Here is a 13712-nt window from a genome sequence, read left to right as displayed (position 1 = left end):
TTAAGATGTGCTAGGGGAGGTTTAGATTTGGAACAAGGAAAAATTTCTTTGCAGAAGGAGTGACCAGGTATTGGAACAGGTTTCTCAGGGAAGTAGTGGAATCACTGTCCCTGGAAGTTTTCAAGAACTGTGTAGATGAAGCTGTTATTAACATGGTTTAATGGTAGTCTTGGCAGTCCTGGAGTAATGGTTGGACTTGATGATCTTAAAAAATCTTTTCCAACCTAGCTGATTCTATATCTCAAAACGATTACTTTTGCAGATTGTGTCCACCACATTTGTCTGTGAATAAAGGAGACTACTTATCTCTCAAGAGATCCAGACACCATACCTCCACAGTTAAAGGGGGGGGGAGTGGGGGGGGGCCCCCCCCCCCGGAGGCTATCCTCATTTGCAAATCACCTGAAGCCATCACCTAAGGAATTTCATCCCCAGATTCAGGGGAGCAGGAGGGGAGAGTTGAAGTGGGGGAGACAAGAAGAAGGGGAAGAAATGGTAGTCAAATACTCTCCATTAAAACTAGCTGAAAACTTTTTATTCTTGATAGCAATAATTACCTTCTTGCACCCCATATAGCAGAAAACAGTTTTCCCCTCACAGAGAAGACCTCCCCCTGCCAATTTACTTATGTATGTTATCATCCAGCATCTGAAGACAAATTTAAGCTTTTTCTATGAGAAAAGAATTGTGACTGAAAATATGCAAATAAACCCATGACAGCAGCATCTCTCCAGAAACATTTGTCAGGCAGAGTTCTACTAGAAGCATGATTACCTGCTCTAGTACTGCATTAGCACAAGTACAGATATTTTTCATAACCCTGATTTAGGGTTTTCAAGTGCTGTTAATATTTAACAGATAACATAGTAGTAACAGAATTCTGATCTGTAATCAAAGTTATAACATCAACCTTGAGCCATGATACTTTTGAACTATGTAACATCTACATCTATGTAAACTATCTATGCTTGAAAAAAGCATGAAGTAGGTTTACAAGTCCTGCTCTCTACAGCAACATCAAGAGTGCTGGGGCATTGCCTAATGGTAACACACATAAAAATTGTACAGTCTTATAAAAAAGGAATCTTGAGCAGGGGTTTACTTTAACAGCAGTACTAAGTCTGAATAGCTTTACTGCTCTGCCTATGCAATAAAGTGATTAGAGTTCAACCACAATCACGGACAGCTACCAACAATTTCACAAACAAGATTCCTAACCTTTGGTAGGATTTTCAGGTCTTACCAAATTAATAATGAAATTACAGTCAAAAACACATTGCAGTAGTAAAATTAAATACTAACCTCACACCCCTCACAATTCCTTTAGAACACCTAACTATTCAGCTTCTGAAACCATGGCAGTATCTTGGGCTTTACAGTTCAATCTACATTTTTTTGGGGGGAAGGGAGGGAGGGAGGATTTCAGGGAAAAAAAATAATTCACATACTTCCTAGTAATAATTAGTTTGAGACAGAAGGTTAAAAAAAAATAAATCAAAGACTAAAATGTTCTCCATGTAGTGAAAACTTCAACTACAAAGGCCTTTCTGATGTGCCATTTCCTTTAGCAAAATTACTTAAGACCTTCTGACTGGCTTGAGAATGATCCATCATTAGGAAAGAAAGAGGATTAACACTTTCCTAATGTGTAACCTTTTGCATAGGTGATTTTTAGCATGAATTCAGCTTAAGTGAGTTTTAACAGATATAGGTCTCTCCCCTGTAAGAGACTCAGAGCTGCAGAACTACTTTGATGATGGACAACCAGGTACCAAAGGCAGAGCAGGTAGCTCAGAAGAAATGATGATTTGGAAAATATGGAGATTAAGAGTAACAAAAGGAACCATGAGATGTTAAAAACTAATTAGAATCCACAACGTTAAGATTTTGGTTGAAAACAATCCACTATTTCAAACATCTCCCCAGTCAGCTGCATATTCTGAAACATCACAGAGAAGTATGAAAGTATACATTCTCTGTTCCCAAAATTTCTAAGGCGCAACTCAGCAATCACAAAACTGGAGGACAGAGAAGCACACTTCCTTGAGGAGAACGTAGATAATAGCTAAAGAGAAGTGTTCTTTGATGAACAAGCTATTTTATTTACGATTTTTAATTTTTACGAACCTACAGTCTTACCTACAGAAGAGGCACAGGAAGCATATTCAATTGTTCCTAAGCATTCTATTACTACTTCTGGATCTTCTGTTCTTTACTAAGCAAAAAATATACATGGGTTTACATAAAAAAGTATATTAGAGGGCACAGGGAGAACCTTGGCCTGGGTACAAGGTTTTAATGTTTAGTTAATACACATTCATCTCATTCTCTTGAATCAGTGTGAATGGGTGCAAACCTACACCCACTCTTATCCAAGCATCTACAAATATTTTAAAGCCTAATAAACATAACACAGATGCTCTTTTTCAAATCTCTTAGTTAGAAAAGGGAAATAGCTTTCAATCTCTTAGCAAAAATTACCAGATTCACTAGAAATTCCTATCCATCTGAAGTACATTTACAGAATTTCATACAACATTTACAGACAGTAAAATAAAATGTCTTCAACCTGAAGACCACTTCCACACCCACCACATATGAAAAAAACCACACATTTTCATCTCTTTAAGGAACACCAGTACTAACTGCCTACGTAAACAACTGCAGAAAATAGTTCCATATATAAATAGATAAATTAATAAGTACAGAAAACCAAACCACCCTCCCCAACACACACAGAGTAGCTGGAGACTGCATACTGGAGAAGTACAAACCAGACATCTTTATGCCTGAATTCTAGCAGTTATTCAACCATTGACAATACTCTTAAGTATACAGCCTGGGCAGACATTTTTCAGCCTGAAAAGTGAAAAAGAAACTTCTCTTCCAACAATGATATTAGAATCAATTGATCAGGTATGATTTTAAACCAAACCAAGTCACAGTTAAAAAAAGAAACACTGCTGTACTGTGAGCTAAAAGCTTACATAATCTTGCCATTATGAACATAAAACAAAAACTTACTGTTAAACTTATTTATTTTTAGACCTATACCAGGACTAGATACTCTAAAATTTTAGGCGAGTAGAAAATAGTTTAGTAATTGTTAAATACCAGAACAATTCATGTGTACTACTGGAATAACCACCGAAACAATGTCATTAACATGAAAAGCAGTCCGAATTGCAGTTTCCTGCTCATTTAACAAAGATTAATTCCATCTTCCAAGCAAGGGAAAACATTCGTTTTACCTCACCGAGAACAACCCGAGCAAGAAATAAAAAGATGGCCTTTGCTGCTTAACCGTTCTGTTTAATAAGTAGGATAGGTAATGTCAACAAGATCACTATTCTGTGCTCTAGGCAAAAGGATCTTAATAGGAGGACGTGGAAGAGAGAGGCAGACATGAAGAGCAGACGGCACCAAGTCCTTCAGAAACTGTCACGGGGGGGAATTTCCCTACAAAATATATTCCTGAATTAAGAGGAATGTTGCTGGAGTAACCCAAAAATAAGGCATGAGTAAAAGATGAAAGATGCATTTTCTACTGCAAGATAAAACTGTTAGAGGAAAACATGTTTCGAGATGAATAAATGGTATACCCTAATAAAAAAAAAAATTAAAAACCCCAACCAACAACCTTGTGCCTGTCCTTACCCTGCTGTGTTGTTTCTCTGGTTAAAACAGAAAAGATTTTTTTCTGGTTTATTTCTGGCAGCGCTCGCCATTTCACAGCACATTTAGCATACACGGAATTGATCAATACAGCTACAGACATAAGACTAGACTATCCATTTACTAACCACAAGAAAACGTCCTGTTCAGCAAAATCCTGCACCTTATAACATTGAAATCTTAAAAGGCATTGTTACACGGATCTCAAGATTCCCTCACACCAGCTATACTGAAAAGCCGAGCACTTGTCTGCTAAAGAAGTGTACATTTGCACACTCTGCAAGAACATCATACACACATTCCAAATATAAACAGAAAGTGCTTGGCTTGCCATGTAACTACTACTAGAGCCGTTAGATACCTCACAATACGCGTGTTTTGGGGGTTTGGGTTTTTTTTGTGAAACTGATGGGAGCTTCAAACAGAAACATACCAACTGTTCTCCCTAACCACTAGTTGCTGCCATAACAATTTTCCTCTTAAAGAAGTATGGGGAAGTCCTCACACACCCTAGCTCCTCAGGACGCTGAGCTGCTCTTTAAAAAGTAGTGATGGCTTTTTTGCACTACAAGGCAGTGACCTACTGAATAGCAACACAGAAAGCATTACAAATGATTGCTCAGAACCAGAAAGTCTTCCTTTTCAGCCCAATTCTGCGCATACATCTACACACGCTCACAGCCCTCACCATCATTAAAGGACGACCTAACACTTTCCGAGTATTCTAAACTAATGAAGCATTCATTAAGGTTGCCATTTACCAATGAATGGTCCGGAATAAGAGATCTAATTGAAGTGAAGAGTACTTCAGTTGGGTTATTCTTATTTAAAGGAACACCATGAAACGCCAACAAGTGCATTGCCGGATTACTGTATGTGACACCAGGTGGTCATGTCTCCACATTTGTTCAACACAATTGATCTGAAATCCAAACGCTGCACGCGTTTGAAGTGCTCACGTTATAAATTCTTAAGAGTAACGATGAAAATAGCTTCTGCCTTTACAGTCACTGACGTTCCCAACCATTTGTTATCTAAAAAAAAAATAAATAAAAAAAAATTCTTCTCGTTTGTACTAATCGATGAAGTTACCTCAAGCTTTCAAGTGCTGACCCAAAACCTTACATATAAAGATACAAGACCAGGAACATTCACTTACCTGAAGAACAAGAGATAAGAAAAACAGCGAACGCCAACTTAGTAGCAGCTCCCATTTTCCAATGCTGTTAAAACATTTAAGTGACACTAAGTATCCAGCTTCCTGGGTCCTGCAAGGTGGGGAGATCACCCTTCTTGCTGAACCGTTATAAAGCAATCTATAGCAACATAATGTTGCTATAACAGCAGATAATGTTCATAAAACAGTAAAATCAGATTTGTTTAGACACTGATGATCTCCCTCCGTTTCTTTCTGGCGAGAATCGGGGTTGAGGGATGGATATATTTGGAACTGTGTTTCAAAACACACGTGTCATTTGGCTTCTGTACGAAGAGTGGCAAAAAATTAATTCATAAAAGTATTTACGAAACCACTTAAAAAAAAAATTATCAACAGTTAAGCTCCGTGAAGCATCCCTCGTGGGTGTCAAGTGTCGGGAAGTCGTATCGAAGTCTGTAAACACGTTTTCGTCCTGGCTCCCCTTATACAACGTGTAGTGTTTGGGCGAAAAGTAGCTTCATCTCAGTTTCAAACCTCAAAAGCCTCCGGGTGAAGGAAACAAGTTTTTGTCAGTTTCTTGATGAAAACTACCTTTAAAACCAGAAAGCCACCAGCTACACCTGGGCAACACTTCGGTTTTCCTTAATAATGCTGAGGGATTTAGCGTAAACAAAGAGAGAAGAAAGGGAAAACCAACAGTCTCATAATAAACCAACCTTCGGACTTCCCGAGAAGGGGAAGATCTCCAGTCCTTCGCTAATCAGTCAAAGCCGCACATCTCTCTTCTCTCCCCCGTCACGGCGGTCCTATCTCCCGGGCCGTGCAACAGCAGCACTCCCGAATCCCAGCAAGATTTCAAATTCTTCTAAGAGATTTCCATTCCCCCCCCCCCCCCCCCACGAGGCTATATTTGGTATTTAAACACAGAAGAGCGACTGGGGGGAAAAAAAAAACAACAAAACAAACAAACAAAAAACAATTAAAATGCAGTATCCAGCCGCTGAGGAGGAGGATGATATATTCTTTGTGGCAAATCCTTCCTTCCTTGCCGTGTTTCCAGGAAAATTCAGCTTCGTTCGAAGCGAGGAGGCGGCGAGTGAAACTGCGGGCACCAGAAGGAAGGATGCAGCGGGCAGCTCTGTGCTGGCCTGGCGGGCGGCGGGTTTCCTCCTCCCGGGAAGCAGGGCTGGGACTCGCCTCCTCTCTTAACTCCTCACGGACACATCGGTTCCTCGCCGCACCCCCGCCCGCACGGAGACCAGCGACAGTCCCGGCCGTCCTTGCAACTCAATCCAGTCCTTGCTTTTTCCTTTTTTTCCTTTTAGGAGAAAGGAATAAGAAATAGCAGGGGTGGGAAGGAAACGCCTGCGGGGCTCCTGCTGCCTCCTCCTCGTGCCTCCCACACGGCGAGCCCGGGCCGGAGGGCGGCGGGGGAAGGAGTCCCCTCGTCACCCTCTCCCCTAACTCTGACCCCGGCTCACTCCCAATTCCGAGGAAGCCACAGCCGAACGCAACTCTCTCGTCTCCCGGACGGATGAGGCAGCGCGGCTGAGACCAACTTTGTCCCTCCAGGAGTGCAGTTTAGGGGCTGGCGAGGAGAAAAGGCCGGGGATTTTCTCTGGGTGGCGGCGGCGGCAAGAGCCGTTTCTAGCGTCTCCCGAGTCCAGCTGGCAGCTCGGCACAGCCTTCCGTACCCTGCTGCTGTTGCTGCTCCCCTGTGGTAATTTCATATCTACCCATTCACTTGTGTGGCGTGGAGAACGGACCCAAGATGGCGGCACCCGGACGATTGTTTTTGTTTCCTCTCCTCCTCCCCCTCCCCCACCCTCCCTTCCTTTCCCACAATCACGGCACCTCGTCGCGCGACGCCGGGCGGCCGCGCGCCGCCCCGGATTGACAGCCGCCCTACCCACTCACGGCCTGGCGGCCGCCGCCTAGCCCCGCCCCGCCGGGGTGGAAGGGGGCGGGGCTGGCGGTGCGCGCTCCCTGCGCCCCTACCTGCCCGCGAGCGCGCCGCCGCGCAACTCACGCAACAAGCGCGTCCGTTCGTGCGCGCTTGCTCCCGCCTACGCTCCCCGCCTACCCTCCTGCCCCTGGGCGCGGCCCCTCTCGCGTCTTCGCTGGACACTGCCTGCTGGTGTCCTGCACGCCGTGTGGAGCGAAGGGCGCTGTGGGCCGGTTTCCGTCGCCTTTCGCCTCGGTGACGCCCTGAGGCCACCGTCGTACAGTGCCGTGAGGGCAGGTGTGAGGGACGGACCCAGCCGCACAGTGCGCCGGCACCTGCTCTCTGCGCCCGGCCCTGTCGGCGCCGGAGTAGAGCTGGCGCCTCCCGGTCCCACCCTTCCTGTATTATTAATCCAGTTTTGCGGGGCTTGCTCTTGGTGCTCGGGAGCTTTTCTCCCTGAGCGCGGCTGGTCTCAGGTGTCAGAGCGCTGTGCAGGAAAAATCAAACCACTGTGAGAGCCGGTGTAAAGCTGTGAGTTGTTACCAGTGGTGCGACAGGTGCTTTCCCGGCCCTCCGTCTCCCACCCCCAGCCTGAGACGGCTCTGGGGAGTCCTGGTGGGAGATGGGCATGTGGTGATAATACCCGTGGCAGACGTGTTCCTCAGGGTCATGGCCACAACGTCCAGGGTGTGTTTTACAGCCTTGCCTTCAGATGTTGTCATGCCAAGGTTCAAAGTTAATAGGTGGTTGTACCCGAGCGCCTCACGTGCAGTTAACTATGTTCGCGCTGGTCACTACTAAGAGCCGGGTGCTCAGCTCGCATGGTGGCCACGCCTCCGGCCTCTGGCAGCTTTTCTCAGCCACCGTCCAGATCACAACAAACTTGTGTTTCATATCATTGTCTTTTGGCTGCTGCGGACCAGTGGCTTGCAGTATTTATTTGCAGCGAGATAGCTTTTATAAGTTACCCAGGCGGGCACAAAACCGCATTGTTTTACGTGCTGTGCAAGAGCAGAGCAAACGGTTTGTACTCCAGAAAGGCAGGTATAAAGCTGCACATGTGCTGAGTTTGATAGAGGAGTGAAGAGAGCAGGATGAATAATTTCCCAGTGTTTTCACCTTTTGGGTAAGATGTGTGTACTTGTGGTACCTCTAGCTAAAACTCTTTTGCACTAAATTACCTCCATTAAGGACAGTGATTCTGTGCCTTTCTGAGTTTGGTGACACTCCCCACGCTTCTGGGTTTGGTTTTTTTGTTTTTTTTTTTTTTAAATGGATGCCATAAAATATTTAATTGTTTCTGATTAAAAAGGAAGACATGCCTCTTAGATCATGAGATCCATGCAGGAAAGCATAAGGCCATTAATGCTGGCCTTTAATTTCTGTATTTTATAAAGGCTTGTGTTGTATAAGCAAGAAGTACCAAGTTCTCTGAAAACTGGTTATGTTGTCCACTGTCACCAGGTAGGTCTCGTTTCTAGGTACCTTCCTTTTCAGTTTGCTTAATAGCAATGTCTTAGGGTATTTTTTTGTAATGTGAATAGTAGGTGGTACTAGATTGGAAGGAATAGTATGTATATTTCACATATGTGAATAAACAGCAGAGTCTGAGCTGTGCTAATTCGAGGCATTCAGTTTCTAGACCTGAAGAACCACCACTAGCACTTGGATTCAGACATGAAGAAATGTAGGTATTTAAGTATATTTATATTGAGGTGGCTGCTCAAGTTCTTAATCAGGATTCGAGCATCCTTGGTGCTTCTCTGCTGTGTTCAAACACCAACACTTAATTCATCCAATGAGGATATTTTTGATGATTTGAACCATCCAAAAAGCAAAATAAGATGTAAGGGATTGTACACACCTAGAAGCATCAAGACATGTGGCAACACTTTTTATGCCATCTTTTATCCAAGTATTTCAGAATGATTTATAAGCATTAATTAATGTAAGTATTACAACACTCCTACTTAATCTGCAAGTTTTAATATTCTTCAATAGCAGAATATTTAAACATGACCTGTTCTGCAGGTTGTATTTCACTTGGCTCAGCTTCTTCAAAATGCTTGTCATGTTGCCACATGAGTAGGAAATTGTAGCTAAAAATATTGCTATTGTACATGTGTGTGATTATATATATATATATATATATACTTCCCATTGTAGGTATCTAGCTTTTTTTTTTTTAACTGACAGAATATAAGTTATGGTCTATACTCATGTTTTAGCAACTATTTTTAACGAAAAATAGATTAAATATGTCACCTATGTAATATAATTTGCCTGAATGTCGTAGTAAGGTGTCTCTTATTCAAATAGCTTATTATTCTTAAGCATGAGTGGTTTTTGGCTTGCAGGATTCTATTAACAGAGTAAAGACTTCTGGCCATCTGGGAAATACTAGAAAGCCAGTAATAGTCTAAGGTTAGTCTTATCAATCACATGTTTATCAGGACCACAAGAATCACAAATGAACCTATCCTTCTCTTTTTTTCCTTCCCAGTTCTGAGGCTGAGTAGGAGCACACCAAGTGGTATATGAATTAAGGTGACTAGTGGTAACTAGGATCAGGGAGCCTGCTCAGACTTCCGTGCTGCTCCAAATGCATCAGTCTGCTTTCAACCCCCCTGGTGCTGCATATAAGCCTTGCATTCTTCGCAGACCTACATAATGTAGCATGTGAAAGAAACAAATAAGGAGAGGTACAATTATACTCAATTTTTGTGTGCAAACAAGAAGAAACAGTTTTGTTGCATGGATGTAGCACCTTAATATTGTTTCAGTTATGTCATTATAGGCGCAATATCAATAGAGCTATCTATATCTGCATTAGGGATTTGCTCCCATTTAATTACATTAAAGTGAAATTAGGTAATTCAGTGCTAATGTTGTACAGGCCTTAGCAGAAATTGCCTACCATCTTTTTGTGAGGCACTTGATGCAAAATGCTTAAGGCTTTGGTCTTTCTCCAGGGTTTTGCTTTTATTGCTAGTAAAACGATGAGTTTTATCCCAAGTAGGCATATTAAATGTCAACAGGGTTGTTGTCTCCTCTTTCTTTTAGCTGTCTTTTTGCATGCCTTTCTCATGTGGCTTTTGGGGGTGTTTCCATTTTCTACCTTTTGGCTTCTCATTTCTATTTTCCTTTTGCCTTAAACTCCAGATCTTTTTTCCCTCTTCTCAGATCAATCTGTCTATGCATTTTTAATGAATCATTTACTGTGACATATGAGCACTACAGCTACTGTGTCAGGGACTTAAGCATCTGCGGAGAGCTTCTGTGCCGGGATAGCAGCAGCGAGATGAAATGGATGTGATCTTAGTTTCATCCTTTTTTGTTCACGTGGGATGGTACTTTGCCTAGAGGCAGCACAAATATAACTTTCCTTCTAGGGAAGAATGAGAAGAATCAAAACCCAGAGATGTCTCATTTTTCTCTTCAGAGCACTGCTATGAATAGAGGATTTAAGCTGTGTCTCTGCTATTCCACACTTAACCACTGAGTCAATACTGTTCTTGTAGAAACACCATTGTAGGTAAGAAGCTATTGTGCAGCACTCATTCATATTATCTATGCAAGCATTTTTAAAATGTAGAATGGGAAACATGGGGTTTGTAATATCAGGAGTAACATCAACAGATAGAATCCTTGTCATTATCCCATTTATCTTCCCTTATGGTCCGAGTAATTCTTGCTTTGAAGTTGCGAAGGAAAGAGGACCACTTTCAGACACCATCTTTACATAACCAAAACAAAAGTGACTAAAGAGGCAAGAAATGTATCTCTTTCAGGGAGTTCTTCCTTACCAGTCAGCTGGCAGAAAGTGCAGATACTGGAGGGCAACCTAATTAAAAAAAAAAAAAAAAGTAAATAACTGACTTAAAGTTATTTTTGATTTCACAAGAGTATGCATAATTTATGTGAAACTCATAATGTTTTAAAAGAGTTTTAGTATAAGTTTTCAGTTTTAGTGCTGTAGACAGATAATAAAATCATTTGCCTCTGGTATGCTTTTGGATTGGGTCAATATATACGTCAGTCAAAGTTTTCTCCTTTTAAGTTTGTAATTAAACATAAATGTTACTTGCAGCTGTTGGGTCCAGCTGATATCCACAAAGACAAAGTAAAGTACATGCTGAAATCATAGCCTGATTTTGGATTTGGGTATTTTGGTTTGGCTAAAGTGCGCTCATTTTATCCATATATATTATGTATATATATTATGTGAGCAGTACTAATAACTACAAATGAATAGGATTTGGCCTGTATCATGTTATGCAAAGCTATTTCTATAGCGAGTCTGTGTGTGTGACAAATTCCTTTTTAATATAATCACATGGACCTTGTAGACCCACACTAAGTTGAATGTTTCCCTGCTTCAAGTTTAAAAACAAACACATAGATATAAAATTTTACAGAAGCTAACACTTAAATACAATCTTCATCAAGTAATTTCCTTTAAAGGCTACATTTATACCAATGATTATTTTTCTTTTTCTGACCTGCTATCCATTTTTTCTTAAAATATTTGTGCAGAGAAGCGAAAATATCTACCCTATTTTCTTGGAGGACAAAGTGATGTTTCTTTCTAGGATTTGCACTGACTTGTCAGAAATGATCATCCAGCTAGAGCTTCCAGTTGCTTTCAGACACTACATTGTCTCTTAGAGGCAGTTTGTTGTGTCACAGTTTTTTATTACTATGGCATTTATCATGTATGGTTTCATACATATTTCACAGTAAAATTAATTTTTCTAGATATTGAGCTATAGTCCTCATTTATACTATACTTTTTGTCAAGTGCCATGACAAGTCGAAGATGAATTCTTAAATCCCTAGTCTGTGTTATCAAAACAAGGTTCTTCAGGTCCATGTAGAGATTTTCCTTCTCAGAATATAGCGTGATAATTTATGTACCCCTTTATGAATGTACTCTGTATTCACAGAAAGCAAATGCTAAAACACTGTAATGTTTTCACCATTATTTTTGATGAATTCTTAAAATGTGGCAAGTGTTTTCTTTTGCTATAGTGTCCTATCAACAATACTAGAATTTAAAGAATATATCTTTCCCACTTAGAAAGTCTTTATACATGCATTTATTTGTTGGTAAAGAATTATATACTTTAGACTGTGAATTTGTAATTAAATAGTCATAAGAAATAGGAGTGTGAAGTGGCCAAGTGAGGAGAGATTTTCAGATATTTGAATTGTGCTCTCTTTAGAATTATTTTTTTAACATGACTTTTGATTCTTTTGAAACAAGGAAAATACATAGATGAAATTACTTATAATGCCATCCCAAGTATATTAGAAGCTTTCTGTAGTGACTGAAGAGGGGGACCAAGAGAACTGGCTCATTTTCCAAGCTGTGACCTGTGGTTTAACTTTAGAACTTAATTACAAATTGTGTGTTTATATATATAAAATATATATAATTATTTTTTGTTCTCTGTTTAGAGAAGCACAAGAAAGTCAAACACACTTTCACAGGTAATGCATATATGTTTTTCATAAGCCAAAGACATTTTATCAAAACTGTACCTGAAGTGTTCTGTTTCTTACTAGCAGAAACATTTTATGGGAGCTGATGAAAAGCACAGTACTAGTGTCAGGTAGACAACCTGGGTTCTAGAGAAAATAAGATCTGTTTTGCTCATTGAATCAAAATGAAACACATTGAAACGTGCCCTGGGGGGTGGGTGGAGAACTTCAAGAGAGTGGGCTAGTTACAGAGCTGTGATGTGCAGTTTGGGTTCAAGGTTTGGCAGAAAATTGCATACATGCATAGGAATTTTTAAAAGAGCTGACAACAGATCTTGTCGTCTGACTTTTCAGTCCTGAATCTTAAAATGTTGAGTTCTTCTGTAGCAGTAAAATTTATAGGATGTTAATAGTCGACCAACTGAAATTAAAAAGAAGAAACAAAAGCTGAGGGAAAAGAAACTCTCAGACACTTGACCAGCTATTTGGAAGTCAGAAGGTGGGTGCCAGTGTGTCTGGCGTTTCAATATCAAGGTGGATTAAGAGCATTAGGGAAGCTTAAACGCTCTCAGGAGAGAGATTCCCATGGTTTTGAAGGCTTATTCTACTGGAACAGTTGCTTGGCTGCAATTTGGGTTGAAAGATCAGGGTTTTTTTCTCATGGAATTGTGCATAGCACTACCTAGTTTTACATTTTTTGTTAAGCATGCTCAGAGTTTGAATGTTCAGATTAAGCTGTGTGCTTTGCATTTGAGAAAGCTCAGACAACACTTCTTGCCAAGTTTCATGGACATTGCCAAGGAAGTTTTCAGGTACTGGCTAAGGCAAGTGAAAGGAAAGAGGCAGGGTTTGGTTTGGGGTTTTTTTGCTTGTTTGGTTCACGTGTTTCTTTTCACAATCTGTTACAGCTAATAGTACCAATCTACTTTGGTTTACAGTCTTTACTGTCATTAAAATATCAGGCAATTCACTCAGTCATGTAGCTGTTGAAGGGAAGGACTATGATGTGGTTGGATGTTTTCAGCTGTATTAGCTAGCTTGGAAGAATTTTATAGAACCATGTTGTCTCTTGCAGTAGTGATGAGAGAAGCCAAATTAGAATGTAAGAACAGACTCTCTCCCTCTCATTTTCCAACTAAATAATATGGAAGCATTCAGCTAATCAGTTTCCAAAGCAGGTTTTATGTAGCTAATATAACTGAACTGCAGTAACTTTGTGCAACTGCTGAGCATTTTTCAGCTCAGTGTGCAGTATGTAGTATGCTGTCAATTGATCAATTGCTGTGCTTTTTCATAATTTCATAATGAATATTATCCATATATATGTAGGAGCTGGATAAATAACTGCTTTATTTGTAGATCTTAGGATCATCGGCATTATACTACATTATCATGCTGCTTAATATCAGTTATGTGTTGCAGTCTCAGGTGCAAGATTTGCTTTCTAGC

The 13712-nt window shown here is 40.8% G+C and overlaps 1 protein-coding gene and 1 long non-coding RNA gene across 3 annotated transcripts in view; one reads left to right on the top strand and one right to left on the bottom strand.

The window, feature by feature from the left end:
* ACVR2A (activin A receptor type 2A) overlaps positions 1-5758 on the bottom strand; it is a 72303-nt gene extending 66545 nt beyond the window's left edge. Inside the window, exon 1 of one of the 2 annotated variants that reach the window (XM_061363723.1) lies at positions 4835-5758. In XM_061363723.1, coding sequence (XP_061219707.1) covers positions 4835-4889 — 55 coding nt within the window. In that variant the 5' untranslated portion in view covers positions 4890-5758. The remainder of the gene's footprint in view (positions 1-4834) is intronic. The other variant, XM_061363724.1, reaches the window with a different exon arrangement.
* Positions 5759-6915: 1157 nt separating this feature from the next.
* Positions 6916-11538, top strand: LOC133217894 (uncharacterized). The gene is made up of 2 exons (XR_009726999.1): positions 6916-7905; positions 9283-11538. It is a non-coding gene; the product is annotated as an uncharacterized LOC133217894 (long non-coding RNA).
* Positions 11539-13712: the final 2174 nt, after the last annotated feature.

The sequence above is a fragment of the Neopsephotus bourkii genome, unplaced genomic scaffold (genome assembly GCF_033783945.1).
Source record: "Neopsephotus bourkii isolate Nb327-2 ecotype Australia unplaced genomic scaffold, CSIRO-AGI_Nbou_v1 NB_1181, whole genome shotgun sequence".
NCBI lineage: Eukaryota > Metazoa > Chordata > Aves > Psittaciformes > Psittacidae > Neopsephotus > Neopsephotus bourkii.
The sequence above is the reverse complement of the archived record's forward strand: the minus strand, read 5'-3'. Positions and strand labels throughout refer to the sequence as shown.